This window comes from Amphiura filiformis, chromosome 11 (assembly GCF_039555335.1).
Source record: "Amphiura filiformis chromosome 11, Afil_fr2py, whole genome shotgun sequence".
NCBI classification, from domain to species: Eukaryota; Metazoa; Echinodermata; class Ophiuroidea; order Amphilepidida; family Amphiuridae; genus Amphiura; species Amphiura filiformis.
In genome coordinates this window covers 66,103,543-66,127,240 of record NC_092638.1, presented here as the reverse complement: position 1 = coordinate 66,127,240, position 23,698 = coordinate 66,103,543, and the positions used below count along the sequence as shown (strand labels likewise).

At 35.8% G+C, this 23,698-nt stretch overlaps 1 protein-coding gene across 1 annotated transcript in view; it reads left to right on the top strand.

The window, feature by feature from the left end:
- The window catches only part of LOC140163871 (uncharacterized), a 224,768-nt gene that overhangs the window by 109,940 nt on the left and 91,130 nt on the right, over positions 1-23,698 (top strand). Inside the window, exon 31 of the mRNA XM_072187185.1 lies at positions 3,343-3,421. Coding sequence (XP_072043286.1) covers positions 3,343-3,421 — 79 coding nt within the window. The remainder of the gene's footprint in view (positions 1-3,342; positions 3,422-23,698) is intronic.

The following is a 23,698-nucleotide window of genomic DNA, read 5'->3' as shown; positions in this document are numbered from 1 at the left end:
ATCACGTCCATTAGGGTATTTAGGCATATGGGATTGGAGGGTGCATTGGCATCCTTGGTTGGTTGATAAAAACACACAAATTGTTTAAGGAATTGGATGATTACAACCCCCAAACACACCCACACCCACGCATATTACTATACCTTCCGAGGTATTTGTCCTCAAAAGGAGAGTATGTGTTGAATATGTGTTCAAGAATAATGATACACAGTCCCTTGTCATTTGTGCGTTTATGATAAAAATGAATTTTACAGCCCTTCTGGTATCACAGAATTAGAGAAGGAGAACCCGAACTCCCTATACCACTATACCACTATACCCTATACAATTGCGCCGTCAGCTATGGGAGAGAAAATGCACCAGCACGGTCAGTTATGGAGGGAAATTGGGGGTATTCGGGTTCTTGCCAACGGTGCGTGGAGAGAAACGAAAACAATTCTGCGTCTCATCTAAAACGTCTTGGTATCGTGTGCAGGTCACATCAAGTGCGTCTCTCAAATGCACCCATCTTCCATGTTTGCTCCATCCCTGTATCAAGAAGGGGATCGAGTTCCTGTTCTCCTTTGTACAATAATATGTGCACCCCCCCCCCAACACACACACACACAAATGAAATGAAAACAAGCCACTTGTTTGGATTCAGGTCAGCATTCTTTTATTTGATAAAACTTTTCTTTCAATTGTGAAAGTTGGGTCGGTAGTGGAAGCGACACAATTTTGTCTTTAATAATGTTGCATTGGATTTATATTTTCAATGTCAGCAAAAGGCAGGATGCGGATCATACTTAGAAAGTGTTGAATAAGTCACCTTCCAGAATGACTTCAAACACTGAATAATACATTCTCACACCATAGTAACTGCATTTTCTTTCAAGCTTAAATTAACACCATTAGCGTGTAACAATGACAATTTTTTTATCGATATGTTTTCAACTTTTGAAGCGCATTTCAATAGAGGTGCTTAAGCCAAGCTTGTGAAAAAGTACTAGCCCTTTTCCATGTTAGTATCGATATAAAACTGAAGCAGAAGGAAGTATGGGTACTGTATATATCAATATTTTCGCATGAAGATATTTTTGCCATTTGGAGTCAAAGTAACATTCTAAAATTTTTAATTTTGCAGCTGCTTCATCCCATTCCATTAAGGCAGCTGTGTACTCTCAGACATGCATGTAGTAAAATTGCCATAACTTTGTAATTATTCACGCAAGACATATAAAAGTATACATTTTTATAAAGGCAATACATCAATGAATCTTAATATAAATACAGATTTGGTGTAAAACAACAATTATGAAGAGAAAATCACAAAAAAGTGAGTTTTTGGCAAATTTTGTTCGGTACATCATAACAACAAAACACTCTTTCCAAAAATGTTTGTTTTGTTTTTTTCTTAATCGTGAGAAACCATTCCAAAAACAGTTTTTTTAGTTTTTTGATATTGGCCTTATTTTTTGAGATATTGACCATATAAGGCATCAAAATGAACTTTTAAAATTCACAAACGCTTATTTGCACAAAATGATGCCTAAAATCGGAAATAGACCAAAATATAAAAAAATGAGAAAACCGTTTCTTAAGTCGATCATGCTTTTTATGATGAGCATAATTGCTTACCTATAGATGCTGTATTTATTGAGTTATCGTGTACCTAAATCGTCATTTTACCGAGAAAATGAACATTGAAATAAAGGCCGTTGAAGTTTAAAGTGGTCACATTTTGCACTTTGATCGAAGCTCACAGGAGAATGCGACAGTTCTCGTTTTCTACCTTACATTACGTGAACATCGGGTAAATCCACAGCCCCTGAGAAGTTTGGGCGAAATCTATTCATATCTTGATGTTTAAATCGGGGGAAAGAACTTGAAAAAATCCACATTTTATCAGCTAAAACGGAGCCATTTGACCGCTAGGTTTTTATGAAATCAGTGCTTCCGTGGTGCTTCCATAAGATGCGCCACGCATGCAGATAAGCGTTAGCGTGTGCGTAGCGTATCTGTGCGTTAACAAATTGCGCGTCTACAAAACGCGATGCGTTGTTGCGTGCGTATACCCCGATGGTACAACAAAGATTTTCTTTCCTTTTAAATTGCGGAAACGAGTGAAATAGTGAAATAAAATCCATAAAATAGAGCAGTTGGAGTTAACAAATCTGGATTTTCTTTCCTTGTATTTATAAAAAACATAACAAAGTAAATACATTTCAAAAAAGCTCAATTTCGTGAAAGAAACAATGTCTAGAGTACACAGCCGTGTTAATACATGTTAAAATATATAGGCTACATATCATGTGTCCAGCATCCGAAAGACCTATCGCAGTGCAATTTGCACCCCAAAATTCACTTTTAAAATGTGGTGCAAAATTGCGATACCACATTGTACTGACTTAATGTGTTGGTTGTCTGAAACTGCACTTCAAATTGCTCTGCGTCAAATGAAATTGCACCTCAACTTTCCAAATGCGTGAAAAAGTGTACCACAAGGTAAAAAAGTAATACTGTATGTATCTTTTCTCTTCTTTTCTTTTTTTATTCAACAAAGTTAGTGGATTTGCAAATATAAAACCGTTGTGAAAATACCCATGTATATGGTACATGTATATGAAAGCAAATCATGAAAATAGCCTAAGTACAGAAAAATCATTTTTTGTTTTTCAATTTCACAAAGTTACTAGTTGGTGAAAACTATTTGGTACCCCATTCATGAATTACGAGTGCTTACACTAAGAATTTGAATATTAGAAGCAAAACAAATTGACCCAATCATTTTGGTCCATATCTCAAAAATCAGTTTGTCAGGCAACTTATTTTGTTAGATCTCATCGCATATACAGATACATTCATTTGCCTTTACATGACTCTGTGAACTATTTGATGTAAAGTGTGTCATAATACTGTATTGGCGGTATTACGTTCCATTAAGCATATTTAAGGGATTAAGTACCAAAAGTCATTAATGCTTTGCTAGCAAGGGCCTGTGTGTAGGTAGCTCATCGTAGCTGCATATTAAAATGTCATAAATTCCAGTAGTCTACCTCAAAGTGTTGTGGTATAACATATGATTCACTGTCTCCAATGCTGGGCATGTTAGTACCTGTTTGACTTGAAAGTCAATATATTGCCATGAAAGTTTAAATTTTTTTAAATTAAAATAATTTATAAAATTTTTAGATTTTTCATCAGTTGTGCAGAGAGGGTTAATTGTAGTTTAGGGATTACGAACTAGGAGTCATAGGTGCTCATAAAATATCGTAATATGTGAATGGAAACAATTGCCTAAAAATATCATTTGCTTAATGTTTTCAAATCGCTGAATGGATTTTACGACTGTTTATTTTGCAGGTCGGTAAATGTTTACCCGCATGTCGTTCCGGTCTCTTTTGTCTTCATTGTAGCGAGGATTTGTCGGCAGATTTGCAAGGTGAGTTTATTAGCACTTAAATCAACATCAGAGAGGATGCGTCGTTACGATGCAAGAATTGTTGGTGGCAAAATGGTTTGATGTTGCATAGTGCGATAGTTGTCAATCAGAAGAAAAAGTTGTCAATCAGAAGGAGAGGAACATTGTGATTGGGTGAAAAGGTGGGGCGTTAAGTTGTCGTTGAAATTACGTTCGGGATATGAAATTATCCAGGTAAATGGATGCCCTCAATTTGATATGCAAATTTACAAGAGCAGTGTGCCCTAAGGCCTAAAAAAATTGTTTGATTGGCGTAACATAAAAAATAATACGAGTAGGTCGGTCGGCTGAAAAATCTTGGGCACTATACCTTTATCTTTTCAAAAGATTTTGTGTTTAATGTATGTATTCACCATAGAAGTGATTATATATCACGATTAACTACCATAGCAATAGGTTAAAACAATTTTGAATATATTGCACTGCACTAGTATGTTCATGCGGGACATCTGCATTGAGCCATAGTTGTCAAAAAACAGATAAAGACCTAGATAGAAATTCTATAGAATATTCATATCATGCTGATCACTCGCACCTGTAAGATTAGGATCTTTGAAAAGAATGGTATTGTATTCAATCTATGATTCCAGACATACACAGGTGATGAGTGCAACTTGTTGTGCAGGGCGATGTATTCAGAAAAAAATGTTAACCTACAGTAAGCCAAAAAATTAAGGTACCAGTTATGTTTCACCCCCTGCATATCCTAAACAAAGACAGATATGTCATTGGAACCAGCAGTCAATGGCTGCGTCTTTTAGCTCGAATTTAAGACCACATTCGGTGATATCGGTCAAGAAATAAAGACACAACATCCAAAAACCCAAGGAAGATGCCAATTTAAAAGTTGCAGTTTGCTCCATTGCGAGCCCTATTGATTTGTTTACAAAGCATTCTCGAACAAGAGAACTAACGTCATGCTTCCATTGATTAGCATGTTAAAACTAGCGTTGTGCTTTCAAATTCATTGATTAGAACATAAAATTGCAACTTTTGATTTTGTTTCTTCCTTAGGTTTCAGATCACTTTAATTCTCAACCAATTTCAACAAATAAGGTCTGAATCATAGCTAAAGAGTCCAGGTAGGGGCTGCTTGTTTTAGTCTTGACATATTTGTCGTTGTTTAAGATATACAGGGGTGAACATAACTGGTACCTAAATTCTTTGGCTTACTGTATTGCTATGGTAATTAACATGTTGCATTATCACTTCTATGGTGAATATGTACCTCTTCCTTCCTCATGATCATTCTGCTGCTGGTGCTTGGTCCAGAATGTCCACCATAGACCAATGATATACAGACGATCCACCAATAGGCAAAGTTCCTGTGCTTTTATGCACCGTGGGCTAATTAATGGATGATGCTAGACTTTGCCTGTTGGGGAATAGTTTGTATCTTGTCCGCACATTTCAGTGCAGTGAAGTTTTACATGTATGAAAATATTTATAAGTATGTGACGGGGAAAAAAAGATGAAAAATGGCGGTTAATGTCATCAACATTTTGCAACATTTTGAATGGCTAAGTATTTATCATATTCAGGGACTGTCTTTTAGAATTTGCAGGAGAGCATTAAATAGCTCTTCTGGAGGCTTCAAGGAGAGCTGTTTAAAACATTTACAATAGAATGTAAGGATAAAATGGTCAACTAAGGAGAGCTAAAAATCACTCTCCTATATCAGATTTAAGGAGAGCAGTAGAGAGTGATTGCTCTTGCATATTAGCATCTGTATTAAATTTTATCTAGTTCATATTATATGGTGGTAAAAGGTCAGTGCAGAAAAGCAAAATATCGTGAGAATTCATTTCATATTTTGAAGACTAAAAAGTAACAAATTATTAATATTATTATTTTTCCACAATAACAGCTGGTTCTATTGTGACACAACCAAAATGTGATAAGAATTGTCAAAAAAAGATAAATGAGAGGATTAAAGACTTTTGTGATAACAATATTTGTAAGCAATAGTAGCAACTTGACACAAACATTTGATCCCAAATTCACAGCTGGGGTGTTGAAACGAAGGGCAAAAAGGTGATATGTAGTATTTAAAAGATTAGCGGGATTTACTAGAGTTTTTTTTCCATCTTTTCATTGAAAAGTAACAATTGATTAGGTATTAAAGTTTTGGAATTTACTTACTCGGTGACCTGGAACAAAGCTTTGTTGTTTTGGCACCTTTTGTGGCAAGATTTTGATGGGAATTCATCATCATTTGTATCGTTTAGCAACTTGCAAATTTTCTTTCAACGAATGGGTTGCCATAATTTCTGTAAAGACCACAGAATTGAAACCAGAGTAACAAGACTTGACTGCCATCTTGATACATGCATGGGGCAAAAAAGTATTAATTTTTTTTGTGCTTGAAATGCACCCGAAACTATAGCAGATTCAACCCATTGTGGGACGTTTTTCAAACAAATTCACCCTACCGGGCAATCATGCATATCATGCTAGGCATGACTGACGGATGATTGACCAGCATCCTGGATTTGTTTAAAAAACGTCCCACGATGGGTTGAATCTGCTATAATTGGTGCGCGATAGTGTAGATACGCTTCATGTCGTAAAACAACGACTTGGTCTGAGGAGCGATTCATTAATAGTGTGATTATCACACAGAATTGTTTTTGTTTGTTTCCGCATACCATCTGCAAGGACCTGCATATGCCCAATTCCCCCCCCCCCCCCTAACTGACCATGCTGGTGCATGTAGTGGTATAGGGAGCCCTTGTTCTCTGGTTTTATTTATTGGAGCATTGGGAAAAGGTTAAATGCTATTGGACTTTGACTATTACCAGAAACAGGTAACAGAATAAGCCAAATCGGCATTAGATGTTTGCAATGCATTGTGGGACAGTTTTTGCAGTTTTGGGACAATGCCCTCTGACCTATTAGGAAAAATTCAGAACAATTGGTTTTTGTGCGTACAAAATATAATCTAAAATGTTTTACAAGAATGAAAACAAACCCAAAAAACATTATTATTGAGTAAATAAATTATTTAAATATTTTAAATGATAAGATTATGACAAAAATAAATTAATTAATAATAATTACAGTAATTTCCTTGATATGTCAGAGGTCAAAGTGTCCCAAAACTGCTCTCAAAAACCGGAAGTTACAATGGCGATTGGGCTTATTAAGTATTATTGATCTCCTCCTAACTGCATAGTATGAAGTCAGTGAACATGTCAATTGAAAATAATACCGGTTAGAAAATAAAGGTTACTCCAAACAGTTGTGGAACGTTAAAAATTGTTATTACAGAGAAACTTGTGTTATTTAACCTGTAACACCTACCCTAGACTCTTCCACAGTCTTAAAGGTGGGTAACACAGGGAAAATATGCCACATAGTGCCAGGTTGGCACTTGCCAACTGCATGCCAATGTGGCATTTGCCAGGTTCGGCCAAGAAGAATGTGCAAGGGGTACGCACAACCAGGCATTTGCAGTCACGGGCCAAATTGGCATTTGCCATCAATATCCAGAGTGTCAGAAATCATTGGCATCTGCCAATTGTACCAGGTTGGCAAGTGTCAATCTGGCAGGGGTTGGCATTATCATTTTTTGGTGATTTATAGATTTGTATTATTTTTGAACAAAAATGAGATTTTCAGATGGTTTCCAGCGGTGGTTCCCAGTGTTTTAGGCTCCATATTGTTTTGAACATACAAAACATTGCATGATCTTTGTTTTCATTGGTTTTTGTAATTTGAATAAATCAAAACAATGATTTTGTATAAAAATGAGCTATTTCTGATGATTGAATTTCTTTTCATGTGTTTTTAATTTTATTATTCTAATTTATTTTGGAACAAAAATGCAATTTTTGGATGGTTTCCTGTGGTGGTTCCCGGTTAGGCTCCAGGTCGTTTTGATAATAATTATGAATTTGCAGGTTTGTACTTTGATGTGTTTTTGTTATTTTTCAAGATTTAAATTATAATGGAACAAAAACAAAAATGCATTTTTGGATGGTTTCCTATGGTGGTTCCCGATGTTTTCGGTATCGTGTTGTTTTGATAGTAATTGTGCATTGGTTGATTTTTGCTTTCATATTAGACTATGGGACATGGGCATTTATCTTTCACTTCCGTAGTCCACTCTTGGGCAGAACATAAAAACATAACAAATCAAGAGTAAATATATGTCTGAATTAATATCCAAAAAGTTCCCGTTTTACTTTACTCATTTAGGAGTTATTTGGGGTTAAAAATGTGTTTTTAGTGTTTTTTCCATTTTGCCCAAAAATGTCAAATATTAAAATAGCTGTAACTTTAAAAATAAATTGAGTAGAAATTTCATTTCTATTGTAGATGTTACATGTCATATGGATTTCCAACACTGGTGAATAAAAATGTCACAGCACAAATCTAAAATATAAAAAAATGGCAAAAACCATATTTTTGTTCTATTTTGGCCATTTTTGACCTAAAAATGTAATTTTTTCTTGAAAAAAAAAATAAATATATATTTTCTTGATTTAAAAAATATGTCATTATATCAACCTAGTTATTCTGAACAAAAAAGTTAATGATGGTGAATGTCTGGGACCTATAGTTTTTGATCTATGGCCCTTTCAAATTCACATATGGACTAAAATAGCATGTTTTTGTCAATTTTTCCAATATTAGGCTGAAAATTTTTTGTAATTTTAACAAACTTTTCAGTGTTTGGAAAGTGTGAACTTCACATATATTATGGATATATTATAGTACTTTCATTTTAAGCTAGTTGTAGATCCACTGGTAGCTCGGTTTCCATGGCAGAAGCAATTATATCGTCAATTTTACTACTTTCAATGCAGCAAAATCATTTTAGTCATCATTTTACTGCATTGAAAGTAGATAAAATTGCTGCTACCACGGTAGTGGGCATACTAGTGGATCTTGAAATAGCTTAACATTAAAGTACAATTACATGTTCATATTATTAAGTGAAGTTCCACTTTACAAAAACTAACAAGTTTATTAAAATGGCCATAAAGGACCATTTTTGGCGTAATATTGGAAATATTGAACAAAAAACATGCTATTTTAGTCCATATATGAATTTGAAAGGGCCATAGATCAAAAAACTATAGGTCACAGACATTCACCATCATTAACTTTTTTGTTCACAATAACTATGTTGACATAATGACATATTTTTTAAATCAATACAATTTATATTTATTTTTTTCCCCATGCAAAAATTACATTTTTAGCTCAAAATGGCAAATAGCACAAAAATATGGTTTTTGCCATTTTTTTTATATTTTAGAGTTGTGCTGTGACATTTTTATTCACCAGTGTTAGACATCCATGTAATATGTAACATCTACAATAGAAATGAAATTTCTACTCAATTTATTTTGAAAGTTACAGCTATTTTAATATTTGACATTTTTGGGCAAAAATGGAAAAATCACTTAAAAACACATTTTTAACCCCAAATAACTCCTAAATTACACAGTAACGCAACTTTTGAAAGTGGGAAATGTTATATTATTGATCAGTGATATAATAGCTATATTTTCATGTATAAACCATCCTCTACCCAGAAAGGGAGAACGAAAACTACTTTCTGAAGCACTTAGCAAGCCTTGTCCCATGGTCTATATGTTTTTGTTACTTTGCAAGATTTAAATTATTTTGGAACATTGGATGCATTTTTGGATGGTTTCCTGTGGTGGTTCCCGGTGTTTCGGCTCCGTGTTGTTTTGATAGTAGGCCTACTGGTGCATTGGTAGTTTGGGCTCTCTCATTTGTAAGAATTAGGCCTAAATTATTTTGGAACAACAATGTATTGTTAGATGATTTCCTGTCCTGGTTCACGGTGTTTTCGGCTCCATTTATGCATTTGTGTGTTCAGTCGTGATCTCCCTCAAATGCTGTTGTATGTGAAAGAGCTCTAATGACAAATTATCATACTAAACCAGTAAATGTGCACGTCGCAAAAAAAGTAGACTTAAGATTATTCAGATGAAAAATTAGTGTGTGTTTCAGTCAAAAGTAAGAAGAAACGCCATTATTAAACTTAACTTTTTGTTTGCAATTTAAATAACACAATCTTAAAAATCACAATGAAAGATAAAACGGTTTTGTACACAATACCACGGAAATGGTGTACATATAGACCTTTTTCTGATGACGTCACCTATAGCCAAAATATTAAATTCTCGATCATGAGAGCCAATTTGGGTATGCACAGTTATTCACGTCAAGCGTACTACTCAAAGACCGGCGCTTGCGGCGCAAACAGAGCTTTTGAGAATTGACCAATCACACAGTCGTTACTAGGCAAGGTCAAAGTTCGGTCATGCAGGTCGCGCAATCATGTTATTCTATGAAAAGTACGCTGACGCAGAAGGTACATCCTCTCATGATCGAGAATTTGTTATGTTGGCTATAATCGATATTGGGGTCTGAGATGTAAACAAACAACACGTGCGTTTCTCACGTGTCCACGGTGTAAAAACACCAAATACTGCGTATTTTCTCCTCTGTCTTATCATATTTCACTTTAGCTTCCATAAAATAATTGTTTAAACGGGAACTGTATACTAGTTACCTTTGTTCCAGCTTGTTTTGATGCCATAAAATACAAAAGATACGGAAAAACCGCGATGCTATTTAAAATTCAATCTTTGATTTGTTTCACAATTTTGTTTACTTTTTACACCGTGGCGAACTAAACGCGTACTGCGAGCTGGCAATTCCGCCGGGGCGCCTAGCGTGGCATAAAGTTGATCGCAAGCTACCCGGCGCCGGTATTTGCGCTTGGGTGCTGATGACTCGAATGCTGGACCCCAATATCGATTGATTGGTGACGTCTGAGAAAAAGGTCTATTGGCGTAAATCAACCGGGAGGTTGACAAGTATTGGCGAAGATTAAATTAAATGAGTTTTGAAATTTTCAGTCTTTTTTTAAATTTTGTTTACTTTTTTATGGCTTGAAGAACTGAATTGCGTATTACGCAGCCCACCACTCGCAAAACGCAAAAAATGCATTTTTGTTTTTGTTCCATTATAATTTAAATCTTGAAAAATAACAAAAACACATCAAAGTACAATCCTGCAAATTCATAATTATTATCAAAAGCGACCTGGAGCCTAACCCGGGAACCACCACAGGAAACCATCCAAAATTGCATTTTTGTTCCAAAATAAATTAGGATAATAAAATTAAAAACACATGAAAAAGAAATTCAATCATCAGAAATAGCTCATTTTTATACAAAATCATTGTTTTGATTTATTCAAATTACAAAAACCAATGAAAACAAAGATCATGCAATGTTTTGTATGTTCAAAACAATATGGAGCCTAAAACACTGGGAACCACCGCTGGAAACCATCCAAAAATCTCATTTTTGTTCAAAAATAATACAAATCTATAAATCACCAAAAATGATAATGCCAACCCCTGCCAGATTGACACTTGCCAACCTGGTACAATTGGCAGATGCCAATGATTTCTGACACTCTGGATATTGATGGCAAATGCCAATTTGGCCCGTGGCTGCAAATGCCTGGTTGTGCGTACCCTTGCACATTCTTCTTGGCGAACCTGGCAAATGCCACATTGGCATCACTTGGCAAGTGCCAACCTGGCACTATGTGGCATATTTTTACTGTGAACCTGATTGAAAATCTCATCCCGCACTTTACCTCATCAAAATGCTGATTTTGGTATCAGGTGAAAGCTCATATTTTTCTCATAAACATATTGAAATTTGGCGTTCCAAATCGGTATATTTCCGAAGAAATCATCAAAAAACTGCCTAATTAGTCTCAAATGTGGTATACCACATTTGAGACTAATTAGGCAGTTTTTTGATGATATCTTCGGAAATACACCGATTTGGAACGCCAAATTTCAATATGTTTATGAGAAAAATAGGGCTTTCACTTGAAATCAATATATTACATGATCATGATGATTATCATTAATAAAAACACTGTAGACTACCAATATCACACTGTATAAATGTCAGTAATTCCATTAGGAATTAGTCACATTTACATTTTCTTTTTGCATGAGTGCTTGAAAGGGATGACATTTTATGTTATACGCAAGTTTTAAAGAATTTGATTTTCCAAATATATCAGGTCACCTTCCTTTAACTCTTGTTTCAGGGTTTAGAGGTGTTTTAAAAAAAGAAGAGTGTAAATGTACATTTATAACCATTTGTCTTTTCAAATTAAATAAAGCCAACCAAAGTTACTAGATTGCAAATGTGAAATTTGCTTTTGATCTTCTTAGTGTTTTCACGTCAAGTTTGGTTCATATCTGGAATTTTTATTCTACTGACAAAAGCCCCCTTTGACTTGTCTATTCGCATTTAAAGCCATATTATAACATTTGCTGAGGAAGACGCCTCACTGAATTTTTTAATTCCTTTTTTTACGATTAAATTGTACTTTATTAAGCCAATATACCCTGCAAAAATCAAGACTCTGGGTGCTGTAGTTTTTTCAAAATCCGAGATTTCGAATAAAACGCCGGAACCGGCGCTTTATTATTACGATGGAATTATTAGTCAAACGCATACACGATGTTCATAACACACAGTACGTATACGGCGTGCAGGACGGTGATATACACAACAAAGGGTCGTACCATAACATGACCGAAGGAGTGGTACGTATTGGCGACATGTGCGCTGGTAGTAAATTCCAATTTTCTTTGCTTTGCCGTTGTTGTTCGCTCAAAAATAAAGGGGATATATCTGACAGTAAAAGCTAACATTTTATGGCAAAGAAAAGCTAATCTATTTTGTTTGAAAATGTTATAATATGGCTTTAATATGGAATACACCAAGGGTAATTAAGTTGTGATTTGTAGAGGTAATTTGTTATGAAACACCTGTGCATTGAGTATTTTTGCACTGAGCAATCCTAACATGACCAAATATTATTTTTACTGCTATTGAGACTTAGTTAATCAAAGATTTGTCTTTTTTGCCGACTTGGTGATAAACCAGATGTTGGTTTGATTGTGGTTTTATTTTATGGCAAGGGTTAGTAGGTTTTCTACTCGCAAAAAATCAAAATATGATTCAGAAAGTATTTAAATACTTTTGGTAAATTTCAGCAAAATGGAATATATTTAGGCCAGGAAATATGCAATTGTGGAGGCCAATAAATGCATTAAATTTATTCAAAAAATTATTTAAGAAATCCAGTTCCCATCAAAATTTAAAAAGAAAAGAGATACTTGTTGGTTTTATGCATTTCTGCAATTTAAATAAAGTATGTAGTGAACATAATTACAACTATGCCTTTTTTGGATACAAAATTGTAATAATATTTTTTGGAAACTTTTAAATTATGCAACAATACAAATTCAAAATGAAATCAGTGTTGCCTGACCAGTGACTCATTTGCATGACACAGTTAATATTTCTAAGTTAAGGGATCTGGAATGAGCATTTCGACAGTATTTTTTGTGGGACATGAGAGCACATCAGACATTGCATTCTGAATACGAAGAATGTCTTTCTGATATCAAATAATTTTCATTTTTGTTAAATTCACGATATAATACAAATTTTATGACAAATTATTAAAATTTGATATTTTTCACATTTTTGATATATAACAGTCCTCAAAGTAAATTTTATAAATCTTAATGATATATTATTAAAGTGTATGTAGCTGGGAGGAAAAGCTGACGATCAATTGAGAATTTTTACCTTTCATATTGAAGATATGGATTTTTTCCCAAAAAGACCTAATTTTTGTTGGTGTTTTTGGGAAAAAAATCTGTATCTTCAATACAAAAGGTCGAAATTTTCAATTGATCGTCGGCTTTTCATCCCACCTACATACACTTTAAGTATAAATCATCAGATTTTTAAAGTTTACTTCGAGTACCAGTACTGTTAAATATCAAAAATATGAATCATTTGCCATAAAATATGTATTACATTGCGAATTTCAAAAAATCAAAATTATTTGATATCAGAAGGACATTCTTCGTATTCAGAATGCAATTCAATATGTCTGATGTGCTCTAATGTCCCACAATAAATACTGTCCAAACGTTCATACCCCATCCCTTAAATCTTTTCAAATATTAATAATATTTTTATTATTCTGAAAGTGCAAACAATTACACCAAGCGGAGTGATTTTAACGACACATTTCATTTTCTATGGAGCTTCCAATATGCTCACTTGCATCAACTAATTAACAATTAATACTATGTTTTATTTTATCATGTAATTAAAGTTGGCTGTCAGTAGTTCATTTTTGGTGCATGCTTTTATAAATACTCTTTGTCGGGGACTCTGATGCAGGAAAGGCTTAGCCATATGACGCCAAGTGTCAGTGATGAGTTGGTTTTTATCAGGCCAAAGTACTCTAGTTGGAAAAAAGGGAAGTTATTAGAGGTCATTCAGATGGGTTTCTCAATTGTTTATTAGGAATTACATCCGAATTAACCTGTGACCCTAACCAAACTTATTCACCATGCTGCATTTATATCTAGCACAAAGCTCAGTGACACAAAGACCTATCACCAGTACCTGTTATGCATTCATGTGAAGCTCAGCAGTACAAAGACATGTCTTTTGTTGCTGCCATGTATTTATGTGAAGCTCAGCGGCACAAAGACCTATCTCCAGTACCTGCCATGTATTTGTGTGGAGTTCAGTGGCACAAAGACCTATCTCCAGTACCTGCTATGCATATGTGTCGAGCTCAGCGGCACTAAGACCTTTCTTCAGTAGATGCTGTGTATTTGTGCGGAGCTCAGCGGCACAAAGACCTATCTCCGCTAGCTGCTGTGTATTTTGTGTCAAGTTCAGTGGCACAAAGACCTATCTCTGCTAGATGGTTGTGCCTTTGTGTGGAGTGCAGCGGCACAAAGGCCTATCTCCGGTACCCGCCATGTATTTGTGTAAATGGGTGAATCTACACCCTCTGTTCGAGTGAGAGATTAAGGTCATGCCCAGGGACAGGCGATTTGCGCAAAACTTTTTTTCCACGCAATTGGCTTTTTTTTTTCCTATGGGCAGGGCTACATGATGTGCACTGAAAAAAGAGTTCCGCGCAATTTGCTATTTTTTTCCGCACAAATCGCCTGTCCCTGGTCATGTCTTCCATTTGGGATGTTTGGGTTTCAACTGAAATAACCCAATTTACTTAACACACATATATACATTACTATTATTTTATAATGAAAAGATGAACAAACAAGCTTTGGAGGACTGGCATAATATAGTAGGTGAGAGAAAGGAAAATTCAGAGCAAGTGGGAATCAATCCAGAGCTCTCTAGATTTGTAAGAAATAGTTTGAACTGACTTGACTCGACCATGAAAGGACTGGACTCAACACAACTGGTACAAACAAAGAAACAATTGAATACCTGAGTGGAAGAAGGGCCCAACTCCATCAAAACTGTTTGTGAGATATTAAGAAAAAACGTAATATTTGGAAAAGTTTTATCGATAGAATGTTTTCATCTTCAGGGGACCTTTAATACATGAACATACAGTATTACATACATTCAAATCATATATGATGTTTCCATGGCAACGGTACAGGTCTTTATACTGAGCTGGAGTTGGGCCCTTCTTCCACTAATATACTGCAAGTGCCAGTTCCGTAAGCAAATGTGTTATAAATAGCTACAGCAATTTGGAAATTATCCATTATTGCATAAGTAGAAGCATGTAATATGTTAGCAAGAAAGTTTGTTGTTTGGAAAAGCAGATTTCATGGATGAACAAAATTCCTCTTTAATCCAATATTTGTGGAAGAAGGGCCCAACTCCATGGAGTTGGGCCTTTCTTCCATGAAAACCATGATTAAGTGTACGTGGAAGACTATTTAGAGAGTGGATTTTGGCTCATCTTTCACACACAAGGAAGATCAGTCTGCTGGCAATAAAATGCTGGGCCTAACTCATTTTTGTAAAAAAATGGAGTTGGGCCCTTCTTCCACTCAGGTATTCAATTAAAACATGACCTCTCTGTATGTTGCCTTAAATAAATTTTCAATTCTCGCTATTCACAATAAGGGCGCCGCCAGCGGTTTGCGATGTAATCGTGATGTATCATGGGAAAAGGTCGACATCCAAGTCCGCGCAATACGAATATTACCATGCTATTACATAGGAACATGTGACAATATTTTGTTAGTTTGTCAAAATAAAGGTGTTACACGCGAACCGATACTCGATAATACTTAATAATGTGATTTGAAATGTGCACAATTAATTTTTTCTCTATCGATTTGCGTGTAATACCGTTATATTGACAAACTAAAAATATTGTCACGTATTCCTATGTAATAGCATGGTAATATTCAGATTATGCGGACTTGGATGTCGACCTTTTCCCATGATACATCACGATTACATCGCAAATCCGCTGGCGGCGCCTTTTATTGTGAATAGCGAGAATTAATATACACATGTGTGCATGTACATCTTTGTTTGTCCCACAAAATTAATTCATATCACAGGTAATAACTTGTATTGTAATCACTCATTGAAAATGTGTCAATGCCAAATGCTATCAATTACAAGTCAAACTTACATATAGCCACTGGATTGTTGAGTACAATGAGCAAACAGATGTCTTTAGACAATTGTTTTGCTCTGAGTAAATAGCTTGGGTGATTTTACGCCACTGAAGATGATTTATTACAATAGGATTTGGACAATAAGGTTTGAGCTTGATATAGGCTAAGGCGACTTGTGAGGGGGGAACATCATTGTGCGGCTAACAGTGCAGAAGCCCGTTTGTGACACAATCTGGCCCACAAAGGCCAAAGGAGGCATTTTTGAAAATTGAGTTACTATAATTATTACCTTATACAAAGATTTGGCTATACTGTACTGACATTACCAAAGGTCTAGCATACTTGGTTCTAAAGTTACAAAGCTTTATGATGTCTCTTTCTTATGATTTTAACTCCATATTTTGCCTTTTTCTCAATTTCAAATTTACCGCCTTTAGCCTCCATGGACCAGATTATGTCACATTTTTAAACAAATCCACCGCTCATACACCACATTGTCCTATATGCCCAGGTGCTTCGCTATCTAGTCCTCTTCTAGTCCTCGTCTGGTATAATATGTTTTGTTTACCCATTTGTTACACGATCTGGCCCACAGAGGCCAAAGGAGGCATTTTTGAAAATTGAGTTACTATAATTATTACCTTATACAAAGATTTGGCTATCCTATACTGAAATTACCAAAGGTCTAGCATACTTGGTTCTAAAGTTACAAAGCTTTATGATGTCTATTTCTTATGATTTTTACTCCTTATTTTGCCTTTTTCTCAATTTCAAATTTACCGCCTTTAGCCTCCATGGACCAGATTATGTCACATTTTAAAACAAATCCACCGCTCATACACCACGTTGTCCTTTATGACCAGGTGCTTCGCTATCTAGTCCTCTTCTAGTCCTCGTCTGGTATAATATGTTTTGTTTAACTAAAACCATTTGTTTGACTAAACCTATGAAGAGGTTGGTCAAGGCACTGACCATATGGATCATTAGTCACAGATACTGACCTAAAGCTTGACCAGTGTCATAATTATCGAGTCCTATAATTAATAATTTTAATAAATATAATAAAAATAATAAAACTCAGTTTTGGAGATAATAATAATCAATCATGTACAGAAGAATTAAAAGAAATCGCTGGTTATTAAGAAGTACCTGAATTGTAGCTTGTAGCCTATATGATCACTGCTTCAATGTAAGTTATTTCTGATATAAATGCCATTATATTGAGTAAGAGTGTCAAGCATTGAAGCTCAAGGTTTGTTTTCATTAGAAAGTGGTGTGTAAGAAAATTTGTATTCTTTAAAATTAGAAACAAATTTGAAAGTTTCCTTGATTAAGACTCAACAAAAGATAGATTTGTATTACAAGGCCATGTAAAGTATTATAATTGGGCTATTCCAGTTGAATTCAATCTTCCACACAGGGAGTGTGAATTTCAAACGGGACTACCTGCATGGGTGCCCGGGGGGGTACTCAAGTTTGGTTTTGGTAGGGACGTGCCGCTGAGATTTTGGAAGCAGACCCATAAATATACCAATTTTTCAAGAAATTTGGACCCATTGATATACCAAAAGTCAAAATTTTCGGCCGAATTTACCCAAAATTTTGGGAAAATTTTGAAAATTTTGGCTACATTAAGGAAAAATTGGGCTGTTTTCTGAAAAAATTGAGAAAATTTTGAAAAAAGGACCCATTCATATACCAAAATAGGCTTTGAAAAAGGGGTCATTGATATACCAGAAGGCTGAAAATGCTACACATGTTTGCGGCACGTCCCCGTATGGTCATTTGTACTGAGTACCCCCCCCCCCGGGCATGGGTGACTCTTTTTTAAATTGACACCCCCTGTGTGAGAGATTAAGGCCGTGTCTTCCATAGGGGTGTATGGATTTTCAACTGGAACAACCCAAATATTTTTGACTGAATGCTACCAAAAAGTTTAACCTTTGAATCCTGAATTTAAAATAGGCAATGATGGCGTGACCCTGAATTATCTGCATAAATTACCATACATTTGCCTAATTGTAGACATTAACTTAAAGTTGTTCTCGCACTGTTTTTATGATTTACGCCATTGGTAAACATACCATTGCCTAACAAGCTATCTGATTGGCTTGAAGGGTTTAAATGTCCAAGGCTGTATATGACGTCATCTCAATGTCGTAAAAACATCATTTCGGGTATATACAACGCTCTGACGCCGCAAAAGCGGCATTTCGGGTTCAAGGGGTTAACAACTTATTGTACTGACAGTATTCATGCAATATGTATGTGCCCTGAGTATGGTATATTTTCATTCTTGGCTTAATCATTACTGCACGTGCAATGAAGCGCAGATTTTCTTGTTTTTAATTTGTCGTGTTTGTCGTAGGCAGATCATTATGGCACCATTCCAACACCAAAAGCTGGCAGTTGAAGTGCATTTGAATGAATGATTCAACAGGTTGATGCTCACAAATTGCTTCATCAACTTCAATATTTAATGGTAAAAAGTCATCGCATTTCATATTTGGTGCCAGGAATTTTTGTGTGAAAAGAGTCTGAAAGAAAAGAATCTTGCTGTAGCTCAACCATAAGGGTGTGCACTGCACACTGTGCAGCCCTGGTTTCAAAAATAGGGGCTGAAGGAACTATTTTATAGAGCAAAATAAGAGCCTTGAAGAACTGATTTGAATAAGCTTTGCTCAAAAGGCAGTCTCTGCTTCCAGAGCGGTACTACTGCAGACATACTCGTACACATAACTACCCTGCCAATATCAATGACCGACCCGCTATTCAAACTTAAAAATACACAATTCAGGGATGTAGTTTTCCGTTGTGTTTTACGCATTTCCAGGTTTTTTACAGTTTCTGGATTTCTAGATTTCATAAATTAAGAAGAAATTAGGGGACGATACCCCTATAGTCTATTCCCCGATCCCTCCTGTTCGCAAAAAAAGATTATGCCTTGAGCCAACACTTAGCTTCTTGTTTCACTTGCACCTTTTCAGGTTTTGTGTTACATTCCTGATAGATAAATGAATAAAATTGACATGTTTGAACTCATGCAACAAACCCCAGTGCCTAGAGCCTGGTTAATGGTTTTAAGGTCAAATTAAGGATGAGTAATTTTATGCAAATAATGGGCAAACCTCAATTTCTACCTGTGACACTGATTGAAAGTGGAGCATACGAAGCAGGGTCTCGCTGTCTGCCTAATTTGATCACCCTACCATTGTTTCTATCTATCTTGCGGACGCATCCGAGAAAGAGTTTACAATTCTTTTCCAGGAATCTCTATCAGCCATCAGATTTGGGAGGTCATTAATTTCTTGATTGACGTCCCTTGCCACACAGTCGATGTAGTTGAATGGTCTTCTTCCTCTACATGTTCGTGGAAGCCTCATACAGATGACATCTGAAATTATTTGGTCTTTTGCACGGTAGCAGTGGCCTGCAAATCTGGCTCACCATTGTTTGGTGCATCACTTTACAGGCTTTCCAATACGGTCGGCAAGATCAACATAGATACGTGTAGCGGATCAGCTCGTAATCTCTGATGGTGCTACAAACATCACTAATTACATCTTTGTTTCAATAAAAATCCCAAATTAAACTAATTACTGTATACGCCAATATTTTCGCGGGAATATATTTTCACGGTTTCATGTATCATTGACAATTTCACGGGTTGTTAAATTCGCGGTTGTGGATATCTCCTCAATATGATAATATAGTAAAATGCTTAATTATCATGTTTTCGCGGGGTTTTATTTTCGCGGATGCCTCTTGATCAGCGAAATCCGCGAAAATAAAACCACAGCGAAAATTTCAGCGTATACAGTAACTGTTTCATATTTAATGTCAAGTGATGGTTGATAGGGTTGCCAGAAAGGTTCATTAATAGCCCAAATGGGTGCCTTTTGAATATGTGCAGGGAGAAGGAGGTGTTCATGTTGTTTTTTGCAAGTTTGAAGCAGTGGCGCGCTGGCATAACCATGATTGGGCTATTCCAGTTGAAATCCATACACCCCCTATGCAAGACATAACCTATTCTCCCACACAGGGGGTGTAGATTTCAAATGGAGTAGCCTAACCAATTGTGGTAAAGAGGTTGATAAACCACGTTTTAACTGTTGTCGAATTTAAAGCCATAATGTATGATCTTATGATGCATTTTACCCCTCCCGAGAAAAAAATGCACATGGGTCTGAAATAACGCCCTTTGTATATCAAGCATTAGGATCTCTGTTATAACACCCATACAATCTTCTTGTGTGTCAGCTTTATGTGTCTCAATATTTAAAAGTAAACACTGCTAGGTCATACTCCCCCCAACCCACATTAAGGTCCCGCAAAACTTTAAGAGATGGGGTATGGACAGTATTTTTTATGAGACATGAGAGCACATCAGACATATCGTATTGCATTCTGAATACGAAGATTGTCCTTCTGATATCAAATGATTTTGATTTTTTTTGAAATTCTCGATATAATACACATTTTATGGCAAATGATTAAAAATGATGTTTTTGATATTTAACAGTCCTCGAAGTAAACTTTATAAATCTAATGATATGTATTTAAAGTGCATGTAGCTGGAAAGAAAAGCCGATTTATTCAGAATGTAATTCGATAGGTCTGGTGTACTCTCAGCTCCTACAAAAAATATGAGAATCCATAACTTAAAAAGGTTATCACATTGCTATTGAAGAGAACCTACATTTCAATGTGATTTTAAGGGGAATTTTTTTGATCCATATCCTCATCCCCCACTTTTCTCAACAATCAAGGAATTGTCCGAAATGAGCCCCTATAACTTAGGATTTTTTATTTTGATCTGATTTTGGCTGGATTTTTTCGCATTTGGATATTTTGAAAGTCTGGATTTCCAACAATCATGATTGGACAAAAAGTCCTGAAGTCTGAACTCCTCTATAGGGGGTGTGCGTCTGTTTTCAGGAATAGCCCATTTTGATAGCCCACTGGATACGGCGTTTCCTGTGCTTTCACACAGGTTTCATAATGGTGGCAACCGTGTCGGTAGTCTATTTGATGACGGGGCTAGCTCATTTAGCAAGATGTGTAGAACACAAATGACTCTAAATCACCCACTTTAAGCAGCCACTTAAGCTGTGTATGTTGCATTATTTACTACTGTTTATTAATAACATCTCCCGTTAACTTTTATGTCTGTTATTTTGTGTGGCGGGGAAAAATCTAGTGTGCTATCCAGGTGTGTAGTACGTAGACTGCTTTGCATTCCCTTTTTGATCAACAATTCACACCAGCTGTTTTACACTATACTCAAATTAAGGTGTGCACCGATTTGTGCGTATTTAAACAATACTTACTAAAAACAAGGATTATTTCTTTTTCCTTCTTTTTTTTCTTTGAGTTGTCAGGGGGAGCAGGGGGCAACCACCCCTCTTCAGGCACGCCACTGAACCAGCAACTTGAATGGCTTGACTTAACATTTGCTAATTGTGGGATAGGCTTTTACGACGGGAGTTAATAATAATTGGTAAGTTTTTAGCGGGTTCGCTGTCTGGCAAGTTCAGAACTGTCTTAACTTGTCCATTGGCGAACCCGCTAAAAACTTACCATTTGTTAACATTCACTTGCTAAAATAGAACATGAATCTTTTTTCTTTTGCTGTACTAATTTGAAAATTGAATAGATAAGCAAAATCATAAAATTGTTCAGAAAAGGTAATCTCAGCTTGTTTTGTTGAGAAACAGGTTCTTCTGCTGTAAAATTATAAAGTCTGCACAAAAAGAAACTCAGCTGTTATAAATAAGCCTATAGATTCAGAACTATGAATTGTTTTCACAATATTTCAACATAGTGAGAAGGATGATTTATTTACACGCATTTCGACACCCCATTTGTCCAATGCCGTTCAATATTGACAACACAGCAGAGCTTTTAAAGAAAAATACCCAAATTTAAAAGTTGCAGTTTACAGCCATCAATGGTTATTACACAAGCATGTGGCACGTAAAACCCGCCATTATCTTCGCACTAAACTTCAAATCAATACAAATAGCTGCAACTTTTAAATTCGGGTATTTTTCTTTCAAAACGCTGCTGTGTTCTTAATATTGAACCAAATTGAACAAATGGGGTATCAAACTGCGCGTAAATAAATCCTCCTCCTTTTTATGTTGAAATATTGTGAAAACAAGTATTAGTTCTGAAGCTATAGGCGTATTTATAACAGCTGAGTTTCTTTTTGTGCAGTCTTTATATCATTAAATATACATGGTTCAAAACTTGTAATGGAAGATTACTTAATACAAAATATGTGTATGTAACTTTATTGGATAAAATTGCTTCCTTCAAAAACTGTTTTTCCTGTGTCTGTCGGTCTCGATCACTACAGACGGTTGTAAAGGTGTAACACATCATTGATAAAGCATGCAGCACCTATTGTGTTCTTTCGCCAGCCCAATTTGATGCCCTCATGCTTCTCATTGGCTCGCGACAATGGAAGTCGGCCTCCCCATAAAGACGACCTTTGCAACACATTATCGTGTTGGCTCATATCATCATTAATTAGTCCATTTGGGGGTTTTGTGCATTTGTGTCTACCATTCATCAGATTTATCCCAAATTGGTTATTAGTTTTGACTCCTAATCTCTTTGCCGGTGTCTTTTTAAATTATAGTAGGTACGTCCACATGGTTCTCTAGCAAAAATTTTGGGAAATGCATTCACTAGAATCCACAACATGCTCATCTATCAGGGTGCAGTTCTTTAGCCCCAATACATTTGTATATTTCATTGAATGACCTTTGAAAATTGGGGTACAAAAACTCATACTCAGCAACTTGAGGTCAAATTGTGCACTATGATTGTTTAATTAAGGCTATTGAACTATGCCATTGGGATGAGGCCATTGTGGTCCATAGTGATTGTGTGAAGTGTCTTAAAGATTTCAATCCATAAGAATGACCCCAAATTTATCACCTCAGAAATTTAGGGGGGTTTGTGTTATGATCTTCGGGTACTGCTGCCGTGTGAACAAAACCATTTTGCGATTCTCATGTGCTGAGCTTAACATATGACCTTAATTAGAGGTCAATAACTGCAACACATTATTGTGTTAATTAGAGGTCAGTAGCTGTGCATCGGTTATTTGGGGGCCTTGTGAAAAATCGAAACATTATTTCTTTGGAACCAAGGAATATCCAGGTCCAAAGTAAAATGTTTAGATTTTTCACAATACCTGAGATATTGTTGATGCAAGTTATTAACGTCATTCATAACCGTCACTTTCATCTCTTCACTTAACAAAATAACACAAAATTTGTCCTCAAAATTTTTACAGTTTGCCTTTCCAAAAATCGAACAGCCTAAAGCAGGACTACCAATAACAGAAGTCCGAATCACAATCTGTGCAAATGAGGTAGAGCGTATTCCGAATACCGCGACAAGCGCGAGAGCAGTTTGTTTGATGCGGTCAATTGTGTGATTAATGACCATCCACGTCGAAACGCTCGTAAAGTCGGCCCTTGGTCAATTTTGCTTTCTTCCGTGTTTAGAAAATATATATCATTTAAGCTTTACAATGATATATCAATGAAAACTGATGGGTACCAATCATTTTTCATTGATAATGGATGAGCCTGACACATCAAAATTCAACATAAGATGCAAAAAATTGTGTACATTAATTGTAAAACATGTCATAACCTATACATTCTGTACATGTCAAGAGTATCCAATGTTGTATTTGG